Source organism: Peromyscus maniculatus, chromosome 14 (genome assembly GCF_049852395.1).
Source record: "Peromyscus maniculatus bairdii isolate BWxNUB_F1_BW_parent chromosome 14, HU_Pman_BW_mat_3.1, whole genome shotgun sequence".
In the NCBI taxonomy this organism is placed as follows: Eukaryota; Metazoa; Chordata; class Mammalia; order Rodentia; family Cricetidae; genus Peromyscus; species Peromyscus maniculatus.
Window position 1 is genome coordinate 77,439,260 of NC_134865.1, and position 14,955 is coordinate 77,454,214.

Here is a 14,955-nt window from a genome sequence, read left to right on the forward strand (position 1 = left end):
ATGGCCTTGGAGGCAGTCAGCATAAGGAATGCATCTAAACCATGGGCCTGGCTACCTCACCTGGAGAGGCCACGTGGACAAGGGAAGAGGATTGGGAATGGGGTCTGAGGACACAGGGAGATGGGAGAGAAGACCCAGGAGGGAAATGGGGAAAGATTGTACACGGTGAAGATCCATCCAGAAATAAGAGTTTCCTGTTAGCTCACGTATTGCAGATCATTAAGATGAGGTCTAACAGTTGACAAGCAGATTCTTCTGGGGCTGCGAGGACAAAAGTTTGAGAAAGAGAGATCCAAGAGGGACAGCCAGAGGCCGGCCATGGTGGCCCTTCCGGAGCCCTCTGACTGAGGTGGATAGGGGTGTGAGGGAGAAACATGCCAGGGCAAACGCTCCTGCTTGTCTCTCTTTCAGATGGCTTGGCTGGGCGAGATTCCTGCACTCCCTGTTTTTGGAGATGGATCCAACGTCATTCCAGCCATTCATATTCTTGATCTGGCAGGGTAAGAGGCCTCCCGGAAGTGTGACTGTCCTGGGTGATTAATATGTGTAATTAATCTTCAAAGTCATAGTGCCCAGACCCTCACATATACCGTTGAATTCATTCCTCACGGGCCCCATGCAGAAGGCACTTAGCACCACCATTTTGTGCCGGATGAGACATTGCCCACCCAAAGTCTCCACACTTCTGATCACACTCATGGCTTCATCTCTTAGGGACTCCTTCAGCAGAAAAACAGCTCTGGGAAAAAAAAAAAAAGGGTTTGGGGTGCACATTCTGAGTCACCCATTTCTTCTTCCCTTTGTCTCAGACAAGATAGGTGTCAATGTCATGCCGAATGCCAAAGTTCCAGAAACTAGTCAGCCAGCTGTAAGCCTGAAACCCCCCAACCTCCATCGAGACAGAGTCTTACTCTGTAGCTCATCCTCCTGCCTCAGCCTCCCCACTGTGAGGAATTCAAATGGAATACAAACCTAACAAGGAAATAAGAAAACAGTCTATCCTAAGGCCATGGCCTGTGAACACGGATTCCAGTTCCCCAAAGTGAAGGGTTGGGCAAGGAAAGAGGTCACATGGGTTTTCATAGCCTCAGAACAAAGGAAATCATAAATCAGCATATTCAATAAGTACACTCTTCCTGAATTAAAGAGGTGACAGGAATATTAATAAAAAAAATCTTTCCTATAGTGAGCCGATGTTATCTTTCAGTTACCTTTGTTGTAGGGTTGGAGAAGGCTAGAGATCAGTCGAGCCTAATGACGCATTCCATTCCAGGAGGCTTACCTAATAGACACGAGAATCTTACCATACAGAGGTGAAAAGTGAATGGTTGTTTCTCTCCCAAGAGCCTGAAGAAACTTTAGCTCTGGATGTGCAACATTCCAAGCCATGTCAGGCCTCACATGGTGCTTTCTGCCCAGCGGGGACAAGTCCACAGGCTTTTCACAAAGAGGTAGTCTCTTCTGAGACCTTCAGCCTCACACTTGACCTGAATTTCCCACACCCCACAAGGCTTCCAACCCAGCCCAGGTGATAGTGATCCAAGCAACAGGGTGGGTGGGTGGTTCACTGCTCTTGGAGTACCAGCCTTGGGTTTTCAACAGCCAGGGTGCTGCTCTGCCCTATGGGCTGGTCTCCCAAGGGGCTGGTTCCAGAGTCCCAGATTTTTCCTCTCTCGTGGGTGGAAATCATTCTGGACACACAGACTGAACTTCAGGGACACAGCTCTGTGTGGGTCCCTCTACGCCCTGAACTGAAGTGATTTCTATTATTATTCTGAAAGCAGGGTCCCTGAAATGGTATAAATTTCAGACTTCGAAACACACACATCATGCCCATCTGGCAGTACATGCGTGTGACCCCAGGAGGAAGAGTTCAAGACCAGCCTGAGATACATAGCGAGTCCCAGGCTAACCTGGGCTAGACAGCAATATCTTCTTATCCCCCCATCCTGAAAAACAAAAACCTAGATTTGCCCCAGTCAACATTAACTTGAAGAAAGAAGTGGTCAAATGTGCCTTCTCATCACAGAACTTTTCATTATGTCACAAGGTTTTTTGTTGTTGTTGTTTTGTTTTGTTGGTTTTTTTGAGACAGGGTTTCTCTATGTAGCTTTGGAGTGTCCCAGAACTCTGTAGCTCAGGCTTGAACTCACAGAGATCCACCTGTATCTGCCTCCTGAGTGCTGGGATTAAAGGTATGTACCACCACGCCCAGTTAATATCTTACTTATAAACAGATAAGTTACAGGATGGTTTTTCTTCCCTTTTTTTGGCACTATGGAAGGACTTTGGGCCCTTTTCAGTAACATTGTCTTTCTTCCTGCATATTTCTTTGAAGACTGTGGATTATGTAGCAGAGGAAGGATAGCTAGAAGCTACAATCCTCTGAGATGTTAATATAAAATAGGTGTGAAATGAACATTCATTATTATTGCTTTTTTTTGTTTTGTTTTGTTTTTTGAGACCGAGTTTCTCTGTATAGCCTTGGCTGTCCTAGAACTTACTCTGTAGACCAGGCTGACCTCAAACTCACTGAGATCCGCCAGCCTCTGCCTCCCAAGTGCTGGGATTAAAGGCGTGTGCCACCACCGCCCGACTATTATTGCTTCTTTTTTCATTTCCAGTGCCAGGGGTAGAACCCAGGACCAGGCATGGGCTAGACATGCCCTCTACCGTGAGCTAAATGAGCAGTTAGAGGTGCACACTTGAATTTCCTTTTCCTGAAGAGGAAGCTAACAGTAGGTGAGGGTAGAACCAACAGGCCACTGCAGTAGACTTCTAATCCCTGTTGTTTCTAGAAATCCATAGATCTGCTCAGACCCCTGCTCTGCCTCTCATCATGACGTCTCTCATTATCAAATGAGGACAGTCCCAGCAGCGGTCTGACAGGGCTGTTGTGAGGATTCCATGGCACCCACCTGTGAAACCCTTGGCAAAACAAAGTCCAGTAGCAGCCAGAAGCACTGTCAGTCACTGATTCAGATCACCTCTGCATGACTTCAGCTCAGATCACCTCCGCATGACTTCACCTCCGCATGCTTCCTTATGACAGCTGCCATATCTTGAATCTGTATCTCACTTTGCAGATCACTGACCCCAAACACAGTTGTGAGACTCACGTGAGCCACTGGGCGGACAAGCCTCCCTGATGAGTCACGGTCAGGTCTTCTTAGAGTTGGGGTGGTATACTTAAAGAGACCAGGTGGTACCTGGGTTTGTGGTCCTGTAATGCCAGTTACCTGGGAGGCTGGGGCATGAGGATCAAACATTCAGGGCCTTCCTGAGCTACATAGCAAGTATAAGGCTAGCCTGGGGAATTTAGTGAGATTCTGTCTCAAAATAAATAAAATATAGAAAAGAAGAGGGCCGGGGATATAGTGGGTCAGTGGTAGCATGCCTGCCAGCATGTGCAAGACCTTGAGCTCAACCCCTAGTGTAATAAATAATATAATATAATATAATATAATATAATATAATATAATATAATATAATATAATATAATATAATATAAAAAATGAAGCAAAGAAATAGAAAAATATGCAAGAAAGAAAACAGGTTCATGTCGAATGTATTTGTCTGCAGATCTGGCTCTGTCCTAGGAATTATTTAGTCTGGGAAATGTTGCCTAACTTCTTAACCCTCCCTTCATCTGTAGACTGCAGATACCGGTCCTGCCTCTGATCTTGGTGAACATTAAGTGGGGCTGCTTATCAAAGTACCAAACACCTGCCCGGCCTACGGGGTTGAGTTCCGTTTATCTCACTGTCTTTCCTGTCTGATTATTGTGCCCGTTGCTCTACAGAGTGATACAGAACGTCATAGACCACATGCCGAAGCTTCACTACCTGGTGGCTGTGGACGAGTCTGTCCACACCCTGGAAGACATTGTCAAGGTACAGTGGTCTGTGTCCTCATACCCCTGTGACCTGGCTTAAATAGCTCTGCCCCATAAATGACAATTACTGGCTTCCTTGTGCTAACAGGGCTTGGGAACACATAAACCTCAAACTGACTATCTGAGGGGGCTGGAGAGTTGGCTCAGGGGTTAAGAGCTCTGGCTATTCTTCCAGAGGACCCTGGTTCAATCCCCAGCACCCCAGCTCACAGCTGTCTGTAACTCCAGTTCCTGGGGATCTGGCACCCTCATACATATATTAAATAAATAAATCTTTTTAAAAATTTGGTGATCTGTAGCCTCAGCCTAAGTGTTGGGAAATTACTACCCTAATGACCTTTGTCCAGTACGTGCACATGAGAGCAAGAAAGACCACCACTGGGTCCGGGATGAGGGAACAGAGATCATCATAGGTACACAAACGACATCCTGGAATCTGTGGACACTTGGCCTGCAGGACTGATAGAGACCAGATCACCAAACCAGCACTTCAAGGCTCTCTAGACAAAGGTCCAGCCGCTCTAAATAGCACAGCAGCTTCATAGCTTAGCTGGCTGAGCTGCTGTGGCCTCCTTTGACCTTTGCTCGGCTTCTCTGTACTCACCAGTAAGATTCGGATCCAGGATCTTCCTCTGCGGCCTTCCTGCCTTCTTCTCATGTCCCTTTCAGATCGAGTGTCCCCCGCGCCCCCTGTAAAAATATTGTTACATTATTTATTATGCATCAAGGCCTTGATCCCAGGAATTGGGCTTAGGTTGTCAGGCTTGGTGGCAAGTTCATTAACTAACCCCGAGTTGCCTCTCCTCCATGTACCTTCGCTTGTGTGGGTTGCTGTAACAAAATATACATACTAGCAAACTAGAGCTGGGCATGGTGATGCACACCTTTAATTCCAGCACTCAGGGGGCAGAGGTAGATGGATCTCTGTGAGTTCATGCTAGCCTGGTCTACAAAATGAGTTCCAGGATAGCCAAGGTTGTTACCCTGTCTCAGAAAAACAATACACACACACACACACACACACACACACACACACACACACACACACACACACACACACAAACTAGGCAGGTCAGGAACCATGGGAATATATTGCTCATGGTTCTGGAGGCTACAAAGTTCAGGGTCAAGTGTTGGCAGATTTGGTGGCTGGTGAAGGCCTCCTAGACTGCATACCTGTGTGCACTTCACATAGTAGAAAGAGACAGAGAGGACGGTGGTGGCGCACGCCTTTAATCCCAGACCTTGGGAGGCAGAGGTAGGAGGATCTCTGTGAGTTTGAGGCCAACCTGGTCTACAGAGTGAGATCCAGGACAGGCACCAAAACTACACAGAGAAACCCTGTCTCGAAAAAACACAAACAAACAAAAGAGAGAGACAGAGAGAGAGAGAGAGAGAATTCTCTCGAGATCTTTTATGGGGCCACTCCTTTCTACTCCCTTCCTTCCCCATCATGATCTGGCACCTCTCCTCAGCTCCTCACACCATCACCCTGAGGGTTAAGATTTCAATATGTGAATGGGGAGGGCAGGGGAGGGCAGGGCAGGGAGGGGAGGGCAGGGGAGGGAGGTGGAGAGCACATTCAGACTGCCTAAAGATAAAATTACTGGCAAATTTGTTGATAGAACTAATTGGCTTTTATTCTTAATTCATGAATTTGGGCAATGAGAGCCCCACTGAGCAAAGGTAGAATATCAGGATTTGAAAGTCGTCACCCCTCACACACATACATCCATTTACTCACCCGCACACAGAACAATAGAAAAAAAAGCTGTCTGGGTAAAGGGGTCACCTAAGACCATTGGAAAACACAGATATCTACATTATGATTTGTAATAGTAGCAAAACTACAGTTATGAAATAGCAATGAAAATAATCTTATGGCTGGGGGTCATCACAACATGAGGAACTGTATCAAAGGGTCACAGTATTAGGAAGTTGAGAACCACTGCTCTAAGGGTTAAAACAAAAGGAATTTCCAGTTTTGGGGAGAAAAAAAAGGTCTGCTGTGGGATATGTCCTTCGGGGGATGTGCGCAGCATCCTTCGGTTTCATTTGCTTATGTGACCCTTAGCTTGAGTGACTCCATCTTGTTCTGGTCTGTTGGGGCTAGTGCAGGAGCTCAGTCTAAAACACTGGGCCCATCAAGTGTGTAGTAGACAGTAGCACAGACTCCCTTTGCTGGACTGCAGACACCCATAGGACAGTGGTCTGTGCACAAGTCTGTCTCCTTTCTGGAACTCGATGGACCCCGATGGCAGAGACCAAGCCTTGCTCATCTTTGCTTCCCGGTGTTTTCAGAACCCATCAGTGAGTGGATGCTCTGTGGACTATTTTGAAAATGCCTCTTAGTTTGTGTTCTTGGTAATGTTCACATTCACTTGAGAAGTTTTATGTAAAACCTTGTAAGCAAACCAAATAATACCTCTGTTTCTCCCTAACAGTGCATCAGCAAAAATACTGGCCCTGGAAAAATCCAGAAAGTACCCAGAGAAAATGCTTTTCTAACAAAGGACTTGACAGTCAGTATTTTTTAAAAAAATTATTTTTTTTCAAAAATTGTCTTCCTAAATAATATTGAAGGAGCAGAATGGGGTGGCTGGGGGTTGCGAATTAGAGAGACTGTTTCCCTCTATACTTAATTTTGGGGGGGTTAACCATGAGGTGGCATTATTCAAAAAAGTAGATGCTAGCTGGTATGACAATGAGTGCTTGTAATCCCCACACTCAAGAAGTAGAGATAGATGGATCAAGAGTTCAAAGGCATATCATTAGTTCTAGGCCAGCCTGGGATATGTGAGACCCTGTCTCAAGCAAACAAACAAAATAAAGACAAAACATATACATTAAACAATAAAATGTTTTGAAGGGCTAGGGCCAGGCTTGATGGGCACATACCTGTAACCCCAGCTACTAGGGAGGCTGAGGCAGGAGGATCTGAGTCCATGGCCAGCCTGGGCTACAGAATGAGCTCAATGTTAGCCTGCACAACTAAGTGAAACCCTTAATCAAAATAACAAGCAGAAAGAAGGCTGGGGAATTAACTCAGCGGAGTGCTGCCTCTCATGTGTGAGGCATTGGCAGAAACACCACACAACAGAGTGGAAGTCTCAGAAGGCTAAGGGCAGAGCTGAGTTGTGAAGCGCTTGCTTAGTATAAGCAAGGCCCCCGGATTCCCTTGCCAGCATTGAGGGTGGGGTGGAGGCAAGGATAGGCATGGTAGCATATAAGTGTGATTCTAGACTTGGGGATTGAAAACAGAAGAATCAAGAGTTATCCTTGGCTACATAGTGACTTCAAGGCTAACCTGAGCTAGTGAGTCCCTGTCTTAGGATAGAAAGGAGAAATGAATGAGTGGAAAGGGAAGGGGAGAGAACTGGAAGAGTTCTTAGCTTGGACTTCCAGGGTCTTCCTATTCTTGAGCTGTTTGTCCAACCAAAAGAAAAGCTGCCTGCTCTAAAGGACAGATATGAAGAGCCTTTTTTTGTTTGTTTGTTTGTTTTTGTTTTTCGAGACAGGGTTTCTCTATGTAGCTTTGTGCCTTTCCTGGATCTCACTCTGTAGACCAGACTGGCCTTGAAGTCACAAAGATCCGCCTGCCTCTGCCTTCCGAGTGCTGGGATTAAAGGCATGCGCCACCACGGCCCAGCTTGAAGAGCCTTTAAGAATGCCTCAGGGCAGCTGGGTGGTACTGGCACACACTTTTAATCCCAGCACTCAGAAGGCAGAGGCAGGAGAATCCCCGTGAGTCTGAGGCCAGCCTGGTCTACAAAGCAAGTTCCAGGATAGCCAGAGCTACACAGAGAAACCTTGTCTCAAAAACAAACAAACAAATCCTCAAGGTTGAGGCTGGAGTTCATTGGTAAAAGAGATAAGGTAAGGTCCTGTCTCCCCCCATTGCCCCCCATTCCCACCACCACCCCTCAGCCCCGGGACAAGGACACAGGCATAAATAAACAGCAGGTGTTCTGTAAACACTTAGTGCCGATTGGCTCTCCTGTTCAGTGAATGGACGCTGGCTTTCCTTAACTTAGCGATTTTTGTCTGATGGTAACAAGGCAAACCTCTGCTTTCCCTAACCCTCAGCAACAGCATCTGGACCACTTACTGGTCAACCTGAGGATGGAGGCGCTGTTTGTGAAGGAGAATTTCAACATCCGCTGGGTTGCCCAATCAGGATTTGTGGAGAACATCAGCAGCATCCTCAAAGAGTACAAGCAAAGCCAAGGATTATTGGTAACCATGGCCACTTCCTGTTTTAGATTTCTGATATAAGCAAAGTGAATGGACCTCACCACTGGGACCTCTGTACCCAAAGGAGTGTTTGCATTTTAAAACTTCCACACAGCTTGTTCATGTTCAACACGTCCCTCTAGTCTGCTGTAATCTGCATGTGTATTGCATTAAAACTTGTGAGCCAACCTAGGGGGGACCCTAGGATCGGTTTTACCCAATCACTGGGCAAGCTTTAGTGAAACATTTCACTATTAGGTTAAAAAACAAACAAACAAACAAACAAACAAACAAAAAACAAATTTGTGAGCCAAATTTAAAACAATTTAAAGTGAATACCAATAATAACAAGCTGGTCATATAAACAAATGAGTAGGTTGTTACTCTGTTTTAGTCCTGGATAAGGTCAACCTGCCCCAGGAAGAAGGATTCACTCTTGGTATACTGGCAAAAAGAGGCACACCAACCTGCCCAGTTGATAGCTGGCTGGTGCTGGTGACTACACCAAGCCCATCTAGTGGTCCAGCATTGCCCCTCACCCTGCCTCCGTCACTGTTCGACATCTTGCTACTTACCTATCATCCCTCACCACAAGGGACCAGTCACTTAACTTACTGCACTCAGATCCACTCTTGTGTTCATGCTTATCCCTTCACGGGTGTCCTTGACCATCACAGGGTAGCTGCAAAGTTCTGGGTGAAATTCTGTGATCTTAGGCATATGGACACAGCCAGTGGAAATTCTTTCCATCATTGTGGTTCTAAAATATGACTTGCAAAACACTAGCCCACAGTTTCACAACTCTTTGGACCATTTTGAAAGAAATGATTATTTGTTATTGATATTTTTATTTCTGTTTGATGTAAATATTTACTAACTGCTTATGAATGCCATAGCATCTTCAACATTCAGGCAAGTCTGCTTCCCTTCCTCCCTTCCTTTCTTCCTCTCTTCCTCCCTCCCTCTCACCCTTGTATATTTTGTTTTTAAAACAAGATCTTGTGCTGTAGCCCAGGTAGCCTTGAACTATCTAACCTTCTCAAACAGAAAAAAAGTAGTGTTTTTAACAAAATGATCAGGAGGCAGAAGCAAGATGTTCACAAGTTCACCGCCCAGCGATAGATTTTTTTAAATCAAAATAAATTAACTTTATATTATTGAAGACCAAGTTCAGTCCAGAAACAGTCTAAATGGGCCTGGAGAGATGGCTCAGAGGTTAAGCACACTGGCTGTTCTTCCAGAGGTCCTGAGTTCAATTCCCAGCAACCACATGGTGGCTCACAACCATCTATAATGCCTTCCGGTGCCCTCTTCTGGTGTGCAAGCATACATGCAGGCAGAACACTGTATGCATAATAAATAAATAAATCTTAAAAAAAAAAAAAACAGTCTAAATGATAATGTAGGGCCCTATATACTGGACCATTAATTCTTGTGTCTTCGTAAGAATGGTCAAGGACAAATAAAACCGGTGGCATGTAAAGCCTAGGCACCCTTAGGCATTCCTGGGCACATATTTTCTCTTTCTCTCCCTATTTCTTTTTTATTTATTTGTTTTCAGACAGGATCTCACATAACACACTCTGGACTCTCCCTCATTATGTGATTGAGCCTGGCCTTGACCTCTTGATTATCTTGCCTCCACGTCCCAAATGCTGGGATGACTGGCACAAACCATCACACCCACTTCCTGAGCATGGCCCAGGTCAGAGCAGAGATGCCATTACATCCTCATGGAGTGAATGACTCTGAGCCACCCGAATAGGAGGCAGACACTTTCGGATGATGAGGTAGCGACCACAGTGCAGTGGCAGGCCGTGGAAGCAAAACATCTGGAGTCGGGTTGAGTTGCTGAAGTCAGACAACAGGGTCCAGAGACACTGAAAAGAACACAGTCCTGGAATAGCACCCCTTCTAGCCCCGAGCCCCAAGACATGTGTGTTCTCTGTTCTTTTTTAGCCGATCAAGATCTGCATCCTTGGTCCTCCTGCTGTGGGAAAATCCAGCATCGCCGAAGAATTAGCCAAGTACTACAAACTACATCACATCAAAATAAAGGATGTGATTTCCGAAGCCATAGCCAAACTGGTAACACGTCCAGCTACTTCTCTGATACTCTTTCCGTTCACAGAATGTGTTCCTGAGTAATAAGCAAGTGACTAACTCGGAATGTCAAAGAAATTGATTATTTTAATTGGATTTTGTTGCTGGTCCCAGTTATGAAAATGGAGAACCCTGTAGGGCCCTCTGTCTTCTGTATGATGGAGGTGGTTATAGGCCTGTCCTTGGAGTTCTGCCTCAAGTCTCTCCCAAAGTACATCTTATCTTCTCTCTGCTGGCTAAAATATTTTAGGTTAGCTTTATTTTGTTTTTAATCTTATTGTATTTTCTCTGTCTAGTATCAGGCTATTTACTATCTTTTTTTTTTTTTAAGTAATTTTGTTAGGGATGGTAGAAAACACTATATGTTTCCACAAATAGTTATGAAAGGTCATTTTGGGGACTGCTAGAGATCAAACCCAGGGCTTTGTACACGCTAAGCATGTGATGTACCACTCAGCTACACCCTTAGTCTAAAAAAAAAATCTTGATTTTTATAAAATGTGTTTCTGTCAAGTAAGGTACAATCTCGGTGCTGGAAAGATAGGCCAGTAGTTAAGAACACTTGCTCATAACCTCTTGTAACTCCAGCTCCAGGGGATTTAATGCCCTCTTCGGCCTCCATGGGTTCTGCGCTCATGTGCATGAACCTACACACAGACACACTCATATACATATAATTGAAAGTGGTCGTGCAAGCCTTTAATATCAGCACTTTGGAGGCAGAGGCAGGAGGATCTTTGAGTTCCAGGATAGCCTGGTCTACAGAGTGAGTTCCAGATCAGCCAGGGCTACACAGAGAAAGCCTGCCTTGAAAAACAACAACAACAACAAAAATGGTGGTGCATGCCTTAATACCGTATGATGGGGGAAGCAAAGACAGGTGGCTCTCTTCGAGTTCAAGGCCAGCCTGATCTACATAGGGAGTTCCAGGTCAGCCAGGGCTGGATAGTGAGACCCTGCCTCAAATTAAAAAAATAATTGAAAAAAAAAGGCATAATCTAGTGCCTTGGAGAATTGCTGACTCCCAGGCAGTTGTGGAGTTAACACCGAATATACTGCTGTTCTCCTAAAAGTAGAGTTAAGGAAAGCCTTATCCATCGTGGTAGATGCACATGTCGTGCAGACTTTTGCATGATGTCTGTTACTAGGTTACTAGGTACACTCCCAACTTAGACCTTTTCCAGGATCACTAGCCAGTCTGTTAGCGACACACTCGTCGGTGTTGGGCATGGTCAACTTGATTTTCCTTGTGGCGTACAGGAGGCGATTGTTGCACCCAAGGAGGCAGTGGAAGGAGAAGAGGAAGGTGAAGAGGAGGAGGAAGAAGAGAATGTGGAGGATGCCCAGGAGCTCTTGGATGGCATCAAGGACAGCATGGAGCAGAACGCAGGTGATGCACAGATAGCCAATGGTGTAGCTAGAGTTTTCCGCCTTGCCCACAGTCAGGACAAATCTTTGTCACCCGCCAGTCCCACAGCCGCTCAGACCCAACCAAGTCAACACAGAGACTTATATTGCTTACAAACTGTATGGCCGTGGCAGGCTTCTTGCTAACTGTGCTTGTAGCTTAAATTAGTCCATTTCCATAAATCTATACCTTGCCACGTGGCTGGTGGCTTACCGGCATCTTCACATGCTGCTGGTCATGGCGGTGGCTGCAGTGTCTCTCTGCCTCAGCCTTCTGCTTCCCACAATTCTCCTCTCTCCTTGTCCCACCTACTTCCTGCCTGGCCACTGGCCAACCAGTGTTTTATTTATTGACCAATCAGAGCAATTTGACATATAGACCATCCCACAGCACTTCCCCTTTCTTTTTTTTAAAAGGAAGGTTTTAACTTTTACACATCTCCAAAGTCAGCTTGGTATATTTGGGAATTTGGGCGTAGCTTCTCTTACTACTTCCTGCTGGAGGGGGGCGCTGTATCTTATGGGGACACAAAGAAAATTTTAGGATCATGGAGTAGTCCGTGAGACCGTATTGTCTGAGCCAGTTGCCTTGAAACGATTCTGAATGTTGGATCATGTGGGCCATGGTGTCATCGGAGACCTTTCAGGTGGTCTTGGCTGGTCAAACCTGATGTATCTTAATCTGGAACAAATCCATAGCCTCTGGCTTTCTGTGGAAACAAAAGCAGAGCCTCCTTTCCAAAGCAACATATCCTTACATCCAAATTTTGAAGTTAAGGTACCTTTAAAACACACATTTTGGCATAACTCAACAGCTTTTGCAATCAAATGTTTCTCTTCAGTTACGAATATCAAAGAGAACATAATCCAGATTCTCTGTGTGGTAGCCATCTTTATGTGGCTTATTTTTTATATTACCTTGAGCCTTTTGCTTTAAACTGCAGCCTTTTAAGCCTGAAACGGCACTGTGGCTGCTGGCTCCTCCCACTTCAGCTTCCCAACATGGCGGTGGTACGTTTTCCGCCAGCTCTGGGAGCCATCAACTCTCAGAAATAGTGGGTCTATGCTTCTTATCAAAGCAGCGTGTAGCCCAGAAATCTCTTTTTGTTTTGTACTAGCAAACGCTAAATCCACCATGCAGCTTAATGTGCCACTTGCAGAGGCCTCATTTCCGCCTTACTGCAGATTGAGTGCACACGCCAGGATCCCGCCAGTAACTCAAACCGGCAGCTGCTGCTCATTTGAGAGAGACAATTAGGAAGCTGTTTTTAGCTCCATTTTAGAATCTTTTCTCAGGTTTTGGGTGGAAACTCTTGCCCCACGTTGGGCGCCATTTGTAGCTAGAGTTTTCCGCCTTGCCCACAGTCAGGACAAATCTTTGTCACCCGCCAGTCCCACAGCCGCTCAGACCCAACCAAGTCAACACAGAGACTTATATTGCTTACAAACTGTATGGCCGTGGCAGGCTTCTTGCTAACTGTGCTTGTAGCTTAAATTAGTCCATTTCCATAAATCTATACCTTGCCACGTGGCTGGTGGCTTACCGGCATCTTCACATGCTGCTGGTCATGGCGGTGGCTGCAGTGTCTCTCTGCCTCAGCCTTCTGCTTCCCACAATTCTCCTCTCTCCTTGTCCCACCTACTTCCTGCCTGGCCACTGGCCAACCAGTGTTTTATTTATTGACCAATCAGAGCAATTTGACATATAGACCATCCCACAGCACAATGGGGCAAGAGCTGTGCCAGGCTAGCACAGGAGCTGCTTTGGTTTTCAGTCTGGTTATAAAATGCTGCCTGTGGGCTGGAAAGATGGCACATTGGTCAGAAGCTTTGGCTGCTCTTCCAGAGGACCCCAGTTTGGTTCTCAGGGCCTACATACAAGTGTCACCCCCTGTAACTCCAGTTCCAGGGCACCTGATAACTTCTTCTAGACTCTACACATACTGCCCTCACATGCTCAAATGCACACTCAGACACACACACGTAAATAAAAACAAAAATAAAATCGTTCCTTTAAGCTGTGTGTTTGCAAAAGTAAAGTGCTATAGAAAATATAGTAGCAATAAGAAATTCAGTTCATAATCTCATCTCTCAGGAAAAAATTATTGTTAATATTTTGGTAACTCTCTGATAATTTCCTAATTAAAAGAAAAATCAGGAGTTGGCAGCATAGCTCTGTGATAGAGCACTTTCTTAGTGTTCATAAAGTCTTTGGACCCCAACATCACCAAAACATGAGCCCTCTTTAACATAGGGATTCTAGCATCGTACACGAAGCAAGCTAAGTGTAATCAGTGTTGGGGACTCCCACCTCGTCAGGCTCTCAAGTGGCCTTCTTGTTGTCTTGCCCCTTATTCTGCTCTTGCTGGTTTCTATTTCTGATGCTCCAGGGTTAGGTGGTGCTAAGTGGAGACTAGGTGACAGGGACATGGCATCCTCAGGTAGCAGAAGGCACTGGAAGCATGCTGCTCTTTTCTGTGTGGCCTCCCATGGACCAAGACCCATCCCCTGTATGTCCTGGGGCACAGGCCCCGACTGCCCTCCTTGGTCCTCTAGGACAGTGGTTCTCAACCTTCCTAATGCTACGACCTTTTAATACAATTCCTCATGTTGTGGTGACCCCCAACTATAAAACTATTTTCATTGCTACTTCATAACTGTAATTTTGCTACTGAAATGAATCATAATTTAAATATATGATATACAGGATATGTGATATTCAACCCCTGTGAAAGGGTCTTTCAACGCGCAAAGGGGTCATGACCCACAGGTTGAGAACCACTGCTGTAGAGATTTCTTCTGGAATACCACACCTTTGGCACCAAGATGGGCCTCTTCCCAGCTAATCATGTCAGCAGTAGTCAGGAAACAAAGGGAGTCCCCAGCCAGATGCTGGATCTTGGGGGTTCAAACACAGCAGAGCCCACTCCATGCCCCGGAGGTAAGAGCCCTTGTGAAAAGTTGGAGAACGGTGTGCATCACACTGGCCACTTGGGGAAGATAGAAAAGGAACAGTTCATCTTATCTTCCAGCTATTGACACGACTTTATATAGAGAAGAAACCAGGGCAGGGCAGAGGTATGTGTAGCTAAGCAGCCTTGGTCTCCCTGTGGCCCGGCAGATGACCTATACTTGGGTTCTTTAGGATAGAATGTAGAAATCCTTGTCTCCAGAGAGACAAATCCATTCCCATGAAATGATGGCCTTTGCTTTGGGATGATCTCTCAGATCTGTCTGTGAGGTTCTACTGTTTCCAAACCCAAGGTGACTGCAAGTTCAGGACGACTCGTATCTTTGTGTCCTCAGCCTTAGAAGGG

The 14,955-nt window shown here is 45.7% G+C and overlaps 1 protein-coding gene across 1 annotated transcript in view; it reads left to right on the plus strand.

Annotated features, from left to right (window-relative positions):
• Ak7 (adenylate kinase 7) overlaps nucleotides 1-14,955 on the plus strand; it is a 77,502-nt gene that overhangs the window by 28,593 nt on the left and 33,954 nt on the right. Inside the window, exons 7-12 of the mRNA XM_006971706.4 lie at nucleotides 412-500; nucleotides 3,803-3,893; nucleotides 6,340-6,417; nucleotides 7,982-8,131; nucleotides 10,088-10,216; nucleotides 11,492-11,621. Coding sequence (XP_006971768.1) covers nucleotides 412-500; nucleotides 3,803-3,893; nucleotides 6,340-6,417; nucleotides 7,982-8,131; nucleotides 10,088-10,216; nucleotides 11,492-11,621 — 667 coding nt within the window. The remainder of the gene's footprint in view (nucleotides 1-411; nucleotides 501-3,802; nucleotides 3,894-6,339; nucleotides 6,418-7,981; nucleotides 8,132-10,087; nucleotides 10,217-11,491; nucleotides 11,622-14,955) is intronic.